General features: G+C 32.6%; 1 protein-coding gene across 2 annotated transcripts; it reads right to left on the reverse strand.

Annotated features, from left to right (window-relative positions):
* Positions 1 to 11165: 11165 nt before the first annotated feature.
* LOC131611084 (protein CURLY FLAG LEAF 1-like) lies at positions 11166 to 12843 on the reverse strand. 2 transcript variants are annotated; one of them, XM_058883205.1, is made up of 3 exons: positions 12626 to 12843; positions 12240 to 12511; positions 11166 to 11829 (listed from the first exon to the last, which is right to left on the reverse strand). In XM_058883205.1, the coding sequence occupies exons 2-3, from the start codon at positions 12507 to 12509 to the stop codon at positions 11506 to 11508; spliced, it is 594 nt and encodes a 197-aa protein (XP_058739188.1). In that variant the 5' UTR covers positions 12510 to 12511; positions 12626 to 12843; the 3' UTR covers positions 11166 to 11505. The 2 variants fall into 2 exon arrangements, with proteins under 2 accessions (XP_058739188.1, XP_058739187.1); XM_058883204.1 differs by having other exon boundaries at positions 12589 to 12838.
* Between the last annotated feature and the right edge of the window lie 348 nt (positions 12844 to 13191).

Here is a 13191-nt window from a genome sequence, read left to right on the forward strand (position 1 = left end):
AAATGAAATGGCTGATAATTCCATGCATATCATCCTCTTAGGCCCGTGCACCCTTTCAACCCAAATTATAAATGCTATTCATGTAAATCTAAGCATTTCTTACCCCTAACATAAGTATAGTATAAATGATAAATCAAGACTATTTTTACGTTCCAAATTGTTTTAAGCAAAAAGGTTATATCCATATAAAAGTTGTCTATTTTATTTATTTATTTATTGTCTTTGATAAATTTTGAACATTAGAAATTTATATATAAATTTGCAACTAAAGCAAAGAATAAAATTGATAAGGAAACCTCCAAGTATCCGGTACAAGAATACACAGCTGCTTGCTGGCAGACAGTGTCAGTGGGCTTTATCTACAGATTCCCAACTGTTGTAAAAAGTAAAGATTCCTTTGTTTTTGTTACTGTCGAGCTATGCCAATTAGACAGAGACACACACCTACACTCCTTTTTTTGGACCATTCTCACTTCATCTCATCTCATCTCATCATCTGCATTGCATTGAGATTTGAGAATTCTAGTAGTTCCGGTTCTAAGAATTCAAATAGGCTATGCACTTTATTTCATCTCATGGGTACATATATTGTAGATTAAATTTTTACTATCAAAAGCATCTTCATCTTTATTTCAACTAAGGAATACCATCAATTTACGCTTCTAGTAGTGATTGTATCAAGAAAAATGCTATTCCTACACCAGTTTCTTAAACTACATCGTATGCCTGTACGGTACGGACGTACTATTCATGTATGGACCGAACTATTTACTGTCCGTATGTGAATAATAAAATATTAAACTAATATTTTTTTTAAAAAAAAAAAATCATTTTTTTAAAATTTTTTTTTTACATTTTTTTAAAAAATATTTGATAATACCTGCGAATTTACTTATGGATTTGACATTACTTACGGATTTACCTACAGATTTGACAATACCTGCGGATTTACCTACGAATTTGACAGTACCTGCAGATTTACTTGCGGATTTACCTACGAATTTTACAATACATGCGGATTTACTTGCGAATTTACCTACGAATTTAGATAAATCCATAGGTAATGTCAAATGCAGGTAAATCCAGATTTACTTGCCGTCTGTTTAATTGTGATGTTTGATGTATTTTCCTAAATTTTACCGTTTTGAGTCGTGTCAGTCGGTAATAGTTCGGTATAGTAGATTATTATTTAATCGATGATTTTTACGTTTCCGCTAGTAAACATATTTATGATGCATTGTTTTGCGTTTTGGGGTTTTTTAGAGCAATTAAGTTTAGACCGTAAAATAGATATTTTATTTAGATATTTTATGGATGCATAGGAAGTAGGGGGGAGGTAGAAAGAAAAGAGATAAGAGAGTATAGAAAGATAGAAAACCAGAAAAAGAAAAGAAGAAAGAAATAGAGAGAAAAGTAAGAAGAGAAAGAGGAGAAAAACAAGAGAAGAGGAAGAAGAAGAAGAAGAAGAAGAAGAAGAAGAAGAAGAAGAAGAAGAAGAGATTTTATGAGAAGATCAAACCAAGCTATAATCTAACCAAGGTAAGGGGGTGAATCTAGTTTATCTTGATTGTATGATTCTTATAGTTTTGTTTTGTTTTGTTCTTGTTCTTACTCTTTTCTAAGTTTGACCAACAATGGTGGATTGGGTGTTTTGTGAGTTTTGAAGTTATAAACATGATTTTGTGGTGTGTATGTGTGGTATGATGATAGATATCCTCATTGATCATGTTTGTTTTTCATTTCTCCATGTTTTCTTGCTCATGAAGGAATTATTAGGTTATTGACATTTAGTGAGTGAACCATGGATCATTGATTGTTAGAATGAATATATGGGATGTATGGATTGTGTAGGATGTGTAGGGAAGCTTATTTAAGGTTTTGAGATGATTGGGTTGGGTTTTGCAGGTCTGTTGCAGAATTGATTTTTCTAGGTTTACGCAGGTCCGCTAAGCGGCCTGGGTCCGCTAAGCGGAGGTCCTTTTGCAGAAAAATCTCTGTGAAGGTCCGCTGAGTGGAGTTTCTGCATTTTTGTCTAATAATTCTGTCTGGGTCCGCTGAGCGGAGCTCAAGCGGACTGTGCAAAATATAGTTTTTCCAAACTTCGTTTTGTTGTATCTTTTGAACCGTAGGTCGTTTCTACGCGTCGTTTGAAGTGTTATGGGAATCCTTGAGTATGCTTTATGATAAAGAAGAGTGTGTTGGTGGTTGTATGAGTTTTCATAAATATATTTTGTGAAATAATATTTACTAATCAGGTGTGTTTTGACGGTAAACATGTGATGTGTGATTATGAACGCCTGAGTGGCAATTTTGGTGATGTATCCGTGTGGATTAATATAACTGGTGTGATGTGGATATGTGACCGAGTTATATTATTGTTGTTGTTGTTATGTAATCGAGTCGTTTGTATGCACATCATAACATTTCAATACGTTAATGGCGGAATGCTATTAACAGATGGCCTGCGGGCATTGGTTACCAGTAGGAGCTTAATGCTCGGTAACGGTACATTAGCCTGAGTGGCTAGAGGTCATCAGTGGGAGCTAAATGCTCGATGACAATAGCCTGCGGGCTTCCTGAGTAAAATAAAGTCCCAGCATAATGCTCGGCAAGGTGTGTGTTTGTCATAATGACAAGGAGGAGTTTACTCCGGATTTGGTACCACATGCATATGCATAGTCGAGTCTCATTCATCATTGTCTGCCTTTATAATTTATGTTATCATTCATGTATCGCATTACTTATATATTGATTGTGGTTGACTTAGTGGATTATGTTGTTGTATGAATCTTGATGATACTTGTTGGCATTACTATATTTATCATGCTTTTTCATTATAAATTGTATTCTCACCCTTCTGCTTTAATGTTACCTACTCGTGGGTAATATGCAGGTGATCCGCAAGTATAGGTGCTCTTTTAATAGTCGTTCATTTTGGTGTCGTCCGCTCGTGATACGTAACACCTAAGGGGGGATTTGAACACTTATTTTGTAGATGATGCTTATAGGATCCTTTTGATGTATATTTGATCCTTTGGATGTATTCATGTTATGTATTTTGAATACCTTCTCATACGTTGTATTTTGGGAGGAATGTTGTGGATATCCTGTTTACCAATATATATAAGTATGAATACTATCAAGTGTTTATGAGAATCTTTCCTCTTTGACTATTCTTGTGTTACGCATCTTTTGCGAGTATGTTATATAATTGTGATATGGTTACTTAAGTGTAATACCCTAATTGTTTATGTGAATTTAATTTTTATACTCTGATATTTGTACCTATATGCTTGGGTAGAAGTGGGGTGTTACATTTTACATATCAATTTTCTGAATAATCATATATTCTATTTCTCATATTCTCCTTATTTTAAAAAATTTATTCACTGATGATTGCCTTAGTGCTCAAAGAGTAAAAAGTTTCATCTAAGAGTTGTGGTTTCTACTGTTGTGTTAAATTTGCTTATTCAAGAGCTTAGTTCCCTTGTGATCATGTAATAGATTTGAAGGGTGCAAACAAAACCTATTAAAGTGTGGTATAAGGTTGTTGGACTTAACATGTGCAAAAAAAATCAATTTGTTTAAGGTTGTTGGGATAACGCTGTGCAAAAATTCAACTTGATTTAAGTGGGAATCTCAAGAGGAAAATATTGGAGCTGGAGTAGGTTGCTTTGTTTAAGGTAAAATCAGGATAATCGTTTATGTGAAAAAGTTTTTAAAATAAGACTATCACAATCACCTTCCCTCTCTTGTGTTTGAAGTTGCTTGTTTAAAAAGTGGCATTAGAATCTAACTTCTGTTATAAGACTAATCGTCTTAGGAGGTAGGATGGTGACTTCAAACATTTCTTTTAATAAAAGTCTTTCTATAAACAAACCCCCACCGCCTATTGGTGAATGATTTACCATATGGAAAGTAAGAATGAAAATATTTTTAGACGCAATTGATTTTTATGTGTGGGATTATATTTTAGATGCTCGGTTTGTTCATACTCATTCCATTAATAATGAAGTAGTGAACAAACCGAAAAATTTATGTACCATATAAGAATAATAAAAGTGCAAAAAGATTTTAAATTTATATACTTGATAATAAATGCATTAAGCATTAGAGAGTACAATTGTATTTCTAAGTGTAGCACTGGAAAAGAAGTGTAGGACACCCTCGAAATGATCTATGAAGGTTCTATTGAGATCAAAAGAAAAATGATGAACACACTAGATCAAGAATTAGAAATACATAATGAAAATGAAGTAAATCCTCAAAGATGATTCTCAAGTGTCAAAATTCTTGTAAAAATATTCAAAAATTATATCTGTAACAAGTATCTAAGATTTAAGAGCTAGTGTTGGAAACCTAACCATGTACTAAAATTCAAAGATACAAATTATATTAATAAATTGTATGAGACTTCAAATGAGGTAAAATTATCAAGAATTTGAAAGAAGAAGAATCAATTCAAAACTTTAAAATGATATCACAAAGAAAGTTGTATACTTATATAAGAATCAATTGAAGAGGTAGGTTTTTGTCTTATGACTAATTGTGAAGCTGATGATGATGAAGTTACCACCCTTTCCTATAAACAAATGAATGATATGAATGTTAAAGTTTGAAAAGAAAACAATGAGATAGAAAAAAAAACTATTTTGACATTTAAGAATTATGTTAAGTCTCTAGAAGATAAGAATGAAAGAATATTAGTTGAAATGAATCAACCTAAATAATGTGTCGTGAATTATATTAATTGTAAAACTTGTGATTTCGTAAAATTTAAGATATGAGATTTACATGAAATTCTAAGAAAATTTACCAAAGGAAGAGAAAATTTAGATATGATTCCATCTAGTAAGACAGTTACCTAGAATAAATTTGGTTTAGGTTATGAGCCTAAAATCAATGTTAAGAACTTCGATAATATATGAATTATGAATAAGTCCTCTGAATATAATGTGTCTAAATGTAATTATTACAATAAATTTGGTCATGTTTCTTTATTAGGTTTTGTTAGAAAAAGCCATGAAAGTAATAATGCATATTCTCCATCTCATTTCTATAATGAATTTTGTCAAAGAAAAATGAGAAATATGTATACTTCATCTTATTTCAGTGATCATAATTCTAGTAGGAAACTAATAACTCATTTTGTGGGAGATAATTAAGCCTCTTTACTTGAATTTTAGGGTAGATTGGAGCTTGAGTTATGTCATTTATTTATTTATTTATAATGTTACTTTAGTTAATTTAGGGTATATCACATTAGGTGCACTCTTTTGTCAATTTTATGTGCTTTATGCTTATGCATAAGTGACCCTCATGACAAGTTCTGTCACGCCAAGCATCTTTGAATATCATTCAGCAGGCCTTAAGCTAGAAGATACTAGTATGGGTCCTCAAATTAAGTGTTAATACTAATGTGATAGAGATTCGAAAACAAAATACAGTTGAGCTAGAGAAAATGAATGGATAAAGATGAAGCTCTACAAGACAAGTCCTGGAAAGCTGTCAAGGCTTGTTGCTGATCTTGCTCTTGCACTGTTACTATTGTTGAAACATTTCCATGGTGTCATGTTGTCTCACATATGTAGTGTACTATCGTAATAAAACACAAAAGAATACACTTTATTATTTGGGATTAAACTAATGAATAATTGTAAAGGATCATGATACAAATAGAGAGACATTATAGAACTTAGAAACCTATATAAATAGATATGCAATATAATGAAGAAAAGGGTTTTGAAAGTCGAAAAAGAATTATGCATAAGGAAAATTAAGGAAGATTAAGATTTTCAACGCGACTCCGGCCTAGTCAGATCTGAAGGATATTGTGAAACTACGTGCTTGCAGGTGTAAACAAGAAGTGATCTAACATGATAAAGTTTATGGATAGTAAGATTTAAGAAACTACTACTTAGCTTTGAGGATGACATGGTTTTGATGATGACAACACTGTGGAACCATGTTTTACAGGGGTTCAAAATCTAAGGATTAAGGTGTGCCTTTGGTGACATACTTTTGATGAAGACAACTTAAAGCATAACTTGGTACAATCTATGAGGATTCATGTATGATAAGCAATTAAATATGCAAGAAGATGAATTAAGGTTTGGTGGTCACTACAAACATCCTCTAATGGTGTAATATAAATTAAAGATACTCAAGCCTCATCTCCAAGAAGACTCAAGCAAGTTCTTATGTGATTTGTTTATTTGGCAAGTCTTGAAGCTTTAAAGTGTAAAAGAGAGGAAGTTTAAAATTTCGTCACACTACAAGAAATGTCGTATATTGCCAGGGGATTTAGCCAGGGGTAAAACCCCAGACAAAAAAAATAACGTTGCTTGGGGTAAAGCCCCTCGTAATGCATAATTTGAAAAAAAAACACAAAAAAAACAATTGTGTGGGGAGTCCCCTCGCAAATAACAAAAAGAGAAAATTTTGAATTTTGAAAAAATTATTTGCGAGGGGCTACCCCTCCCTAACGTAAATGGCTTCAAAAAATTATTTTGTAGGTCAGAAGGTACAGAATATTGCGAGGGGCACCCCCACACAATTTGAGTGGATAAAGTTACCGAGGGGCACCCCCACGCAAAATTCCAGCATGCGTCCCATCATTACTGCGTGTACAGGGTGTTGTTTTCCATTTATTGTGTGCAGCAATAATAATTTCTACCAAACCCACACGTTACAATTTCTCATTATATCATCCCCACTCCCCACACCCACTGCCCACTACTTCCTCTCTCATTTACAAAATTACTTCAAACTTGTTCTTTCTTCTTCTTCTTTCCTCTCTCCCATTTACAAAATTACTTCAAACTTCTTATTTCTTCTTCTTTCTTTATTATAAGAAACAACATATTTATTGATTTTCATGTTTGCATATCCATATTGGATATTATGTCCATTGAGTTTTATTTTCATGACTGCTAGAAAATGGTATGCTTAGTGCATGAGTTTTATTTCAATTTTTACTCAGAAATCTTAGATCATATAAAAGATATTTAATCTTAGCTCATATAAAAGATATTTAATGCTAGTACAATATGCAGGTTTGAGTGTTTGACAAAGGTTCTTGCTTCTTCCAGTATCATTGATACCATTGCTGGGTCCTGCTTTATTCTATAAAGATATTTAAAAAATATTTAGCCTTTTATTTGTATTAATATAAACAGTATAATTTTTATTTAGAAAATAAGAAGTAAATTTATTTAAAAAAGTATATAACTTATATATATATATATATATATATATATATATATATATATATATATATATATATATATATATATATATATATATTTAAAAACAGTATATTATATAAAATTTAGTTAGTATTTTTAAGTGTATTTATAAAACAGCATAATATATATGTAGAAAATTGCATGTTTATTTTTAAAAAAGTATTTGTTTATTATAAAAGTAATTTTTTATGTATTATATTAATTACGTTTTAATTTAAATTATATTTATTTTTTTAATTTTATTATAATTATTTTTATTTTTATTTTTATTTTGATCAAATTTTTTTATTTTTAAATGGAAAACATTTTGCCAGGGGTTAAACCCCAAGCAAATATAAAACTATTGCATTTTGCGAGGGGCTTCCCCCCAAGCAAAATATCTGACGCATTCTGATCCAGTAGCTGACTACTAGTCTGTGCCTATATCTGCATGTTGCAGGTTGGAAAATGGTGAATGCATTTAGCGAGGGGGTTTGCCCCAGGCAAATTAGCGAGGTGTAAAACCCCTCAGAATGAATTTGCGACCCCATGTTTTCCTAGGGGAGCGGTCCCCTCGCAAAATTTGTATTTGTGAGGGGTTTTTGCCACTTGTGAGGGGTTTAGCCCCTGGCAAAATGGGTTTTTTCTTGTAGTGTCAAGCCACGTCTGATCGAAGCGTGTTTTGTAAAAACATAAGGGCATTTTCATAAAGTCATATGGCTAAATCTCATACACACTAAAATATATTTTTAAGATTTTATTTCTCAAATCAAACATCCCATAAATATTTTGAAACCATGCCAGATGGGTCAGGAACTATGAAAATAGTTTTGGACAAAATAATAAATTCCCTAGAATAGATAGTTCATTTATGAAACATTAAGTGTGACTAATCTTGAGATTTTATTAAACATAAGGACATTATTTTTAAAGTATTTGTAGTCGATATTTATTGTGAAGTGTGATAATATTAAATCATTAAGGCTATTATGTGGATGGATTGATGATCACATATCATGGATCATGGATAAAGAGTTATCAAGTCTTCACATAGGTATGAATATTAAGAGTAATAGTTACACTAGATGGACCCGCTATGAGAATACTACATAGCAATTTATGCAAATTGTCATAAGTTATTCTCATTGGTGATAGTGGTGTATACCACCCTTCGACCAGAAACCACTATGGATCCTAAATGTGGCGTTGAGTATTTTATTGATGATCAAACATTGTCTGTAACTGGATGAATATAAACCTAGATGGAATTTGCTTATCCTACATAACAGGATAAATGTCTAAGGGCCCAATATTGATTTGGACAAGGGTGACACGGTTTATGCTTCGTGTACAATATAGACATAAGAGCAAAAGAGTAATTATACATGTAACACCCTTCTAAACCCCGCGGAAATTAAATAAATAATCAGAGTAACATGAAACAAGGGTGCCACAATTCGTTTTAAAACACAAAATAACGTACTTCATTGTCATGCATTCACTAAGGAACATTCATCAATAGTTCACAACATCTCATGTCAACACAGCGAAAAATTAATCAAACGGATAAGCACAACATCTTTGATACCATATCCCATAAAATAATCCAAAAACAAATAATTAAAGTTATAAACTTATAAACTCAAAAACTAGCATTCCCCAGTGTTGCAATATCAGAGCATGACACTTGACGCTACACTAAACACACTGACTTATAAGCTAATCTCCACCAAGTCGAAAGCCGTTATTCTCAATCTGAAAAATGACAACATGTAAGGGTGACTCTCATTCACAATTAATAAATATTATGCATTCATAAGCAACATAACATCATAGCATACCATTCACCCAAATTGCATTATATTCAGATTTTCATACAATCATCAAGTAACCATACCAACAATTACATCACCAAAATATAACACTAAAACTCATTCAATCATGTTATATCAATATGCATATGGACCAACTGACATTATGCATGTGGTACCAATAAACCGTGGACTTAATCCACCCGACCGATCTAAACATCACCGAGATACGGCCCTACCGACACAAATTCCACACAATGGGAATTATGTCCACCACTAATTCATACGTCACCGGGATTCAGTTATTAAATGATGTATGAATGAATGCACACACATATGACATACTTACACATCACCGATCCGATGAAATACATCGTCTCACAACTCACCATTATCACCACCAACGAGTATGCACATGTTCCGCAATCATTCAATCATATCACTCATTCATTAATTACACATAGCAAATCACAATTCATCCATCACCACAACATTACATTGTCTTATCTGCAATTCACATATTTGCACAATATTTCATTCCACCAAAGCAATTAAATCGAGTTTTAGAAGTAAAGTCGGCCACTGCCTATACTTCTATTTTATATTATAAAACATTTAATTAGCTTTGCAATGCCCAAAACGGCACATAAAAAGAGTACACGGATCAAAAGATATGCAATTTCGAAGTTTAGAAAAATTTATGCACAGCGGGTTCCGCTCAGCAGTCCACCAGCGACTCGTGACAGAAGCGAACTACGTTGGGACCTTTGCTTAGCGGACCTACCTCCAGTTAGTGGACGTGCGATTTTGCAGAATTTTCATCTCTGCAACAGACCTGCGATCTCACTCATTCTCCATCCAAAATGCATTCCAAACATCACATAAAGGTATAAAAACATCGCAGACATTATCACACATCATCAAACACCATGAAAACACATTTTTCCATTCATAATTTCATGCAATATCATCAATTTCCCCAAACTATTTCATTCCCAAACCTAACAATCCCAATCCCAATACAACCAATTGAATCAAATAATATCCTAATCAGTCCTATTACCTATAATTACATAATAGATACTAAAAGGAAGAGTCCCCCCTTACCTTCGATCGGAGTTCTTGAAGGTTCCCTTCTTCCTCTTCTTCTTCTTCTTCTCTTTTTTGCTCTTTCACGTGTTCTTCTTTTTCTCCCAATTGGCTCTTTTCTTATTTTATGAAAAATAAAATAAAATAAACATAACTTAGTAAAAGGCCTAACCAAATAGCACCCCTCTTTTACTAACATTACACCTTAAGCCCAATAGCTCTTATTCCATAATTTTCCAGTTAAATCCAAATTAAAATATCAAAATCCAATTAGTTAATTAATTTAAATCCGAATTAAATTAATAAACGAAAAATATGGGGTGTTACAATACACATAAGCATTATCACATATAGGTTTTATCAGATCAAGTAACATTTTTGTAACTTGGTTAGCGGTGATTCGTTGATAGATACCACTCAGTATTTATTATATTAAATGAGTGATTTAATATAATTTACAGTGCACTTAAATGACATTTTTAGCTTGCATCCCATACAAGTGGTTCTAAAAATAGAACATTTGTGCATAAGCTTTTATACTTGATGAAATTCAATTTTGAACTATAGTCTTTCTCTCTCTCTCTCACTTTATCTCTCTCTCACAGTTTTTATTCATAGCAGCTAACATTGAGATTGAAGGCACACTGACAGTGCACATCCCATTTTCTCATAGTACGGAGTACATTTTAATTATAAATATATTTCGACAAACACTTAATTAAATATGTTAGTCGAACAGAATAAAAATACCATACCCCTACATATTCATGTGTGATGAAATGATCTTAGAAAATGCAGTAACAGTAAAACTGAACCCGAAAGGTAAAACATCAAACATTAAAAAACAATAAGAATAGACAATACATTGAGTATTAGACTTACATTTAAATTAAAATAATTATTTTTACGAATATGAAAGGCACGCACATTACACGTCTCAATCATTACATATATTATTCTTTCGTTCTTCTAAAACTGACTTTACTGGCAGGCCCTGTATAACTTGACCGAATATTTGTTCATATTTTTTTATGGAGGACCGAGAAGAAAACCCACAGTATTAAATTCATTAACATTACAATATTGCAAACCTATTCCGGAAAAGCAAACAACAAGAAAGGTCTCTAATTTTTTTATACAAAATTCAAATATATATTTTCCAATTAAGCTAGTAATTGAAACTTTAAAGATGAATTGAATAAATCGGATATCACACTTTCGAATTTTGAACTTCGCTTTTGTATTTGATGTCTCTGCACAACTATTGATTTAACTTAACGATACTATTTTCGTCCAAAATATTAATAATGAAGAAAAAAAAGTTCATAGTGACAGACAAAATGAAATAAAAAATGAAAAGAGAGAAAGGGTGGAATGAATCAAGGGGAGCAATTTTCGGATCGATCAAAGTGGAGAAGTTGACCATTACATTTTGGGCAGTCTTCAACTTGTTTTGGCACCATGAAATACATCAAACAGCTCTTGCAACCAGCAACTACCAGAACATTCTCTTTCTCTTTCTCTCCTACCTCTCTCTCATTCGTTGAACACTCCGATGAACATTCTTCACTATCATCATACCAACTCTCTTCTTCTTCTTCTTCTTCTTCCTCCTCCTCCGACTCTTCTTCTTCTTCTACTCTTCTCGGATCCTCCTTCGCTTTCATCCCGTTCCTCCAGTTTAAGTAATAAATCTCTCCCGTCTGCAACCGTTAGAAATACCAAATTGAAATCACATAAATATAAAAAAATTTGATTTAAGAGAAAATCAAGACTAGATCAATTTATCCAACAGAAACCAAGGAAAGTGGCATTGCTTGCACCTTCCCCTATAAAGAAAAAGTTAAATGAGAATATTATTATAAATATAAAAAGCTAAACACTGCTACTTTTATATCTAGGGTTTTTTTGTCTGTTACTGTAGCTAGCGTGCTCTGAATGCTGTTCTTATTGTTGGAATTAGAAACAAAGCATATATTGGATACACAACAAAACTCATATACCATACACTTTTAATCTAATTAATTAAATCAAAAAACAAAAGATCCAGTTTCATCATGCAAAATTAAATTAAAAATGAAACTAAGAGAATTAATAATAGAAGAACCTGAACCTTTAAGTCTAAGCATTGTTCCCAATGGTAAGGGAGAGAGATGTGAGAGTTGAGCTCTAACGTGGTGTCGGAGTTGTTGGTGATATGATTATTATTATCTTCTGAGGTGCTGGATGAGATTCCTATGCTTCTTCTTCCTCCTCCTTCTGCCGCTGCATCTGTGGTGGCGGAACCCTCGTCTTCCGTCCTTCCATTCGGTTGGTGGTGGTTGTTGTTGTTTAGGGAACAGTTTTGAAGAGACCTCTCTAAGGAAGCAGTGATCGCCTCCATATCTGCACAGCCGATTAATGAATAAAATGTGAAAACAAGATAAAGGAACAAAATCAAATGAAAATAACAACTTACGCACCAGAGAGAAAGAGGAAAAAAAGTTTAGCAATTAATACAAGTGCCAAAGCGAAAGGGGAATTAATGAACAAGTTTGTTGTGGCTTGGTTTCAGAGAGAGTTTGTCAAGGGAATGAGATTTCAGATTGGAGAGAGCACTCAGAATGGAATATTTGTTATTGTTAAGGGTACAAATGGGGAGATGTATCACGCCCTTCAAATGCGCGTGCGTTACGCTCATAGTAACCGGGTGGGGTTGCAGCTGTCAGTTCCAGAGAACCTCTCTGGGTTGCATTTTGTCTTGTCTACCTTTACTGTTTTCGCCACGAATCTCACGCGCGACCCTAATATTCCACACATTACCTAATCATATATAATAAATGAACTCAAAAGTTTATTCAATACGGAATAAACTCATCAATAATAGAATTAAATGTCTTTGTACTCAACCTAAATATAACATTTATTTTTGGTTTTTATTTTTATTTTTTAGGGTTAAATATATTTTTGTCTCTATAAATACTTAACTTCCATTTTTAGTCTATATTAAAAAATAATATATTTTAACTCTTATAAAAATTTTATACATAAAATTTTAATTTGAACTAATTTTTAAAATTTTGAAA

Source organism: Vicia villosa, linkage group LG6, assembly GCF_029867415.1.
Source record: "Vicia villosa cultivar HV-30 ecotype Madison, WI linkage group LG6, Vvil1.0, whole genome shotgun sequence".
Lineage (NCBI taxonomy): Eukaryota > Viridiplantae > Streptophyta > Magnoliopsida > Fabales > Fabaceae > Vicia > Vicia villosa.

Bases quoted from the DNA above. Each gene is read 5' to 3' on its own strand.
- LOC131611084 (XM_058883205.1), bottom strand. From the start codon at position 12,509: ATGGAGGCGATCACTGCTTCCTTAGAGAGGTCTCTTCAAAACTGTTCC. The intron at 11,830-12,239 runs GTTCAGGTTCTT...TAACGGTTGCAG, and splicing joins AACAATGCTTAGACTTAAAG to ACGGGAGAGATTTATTACTT.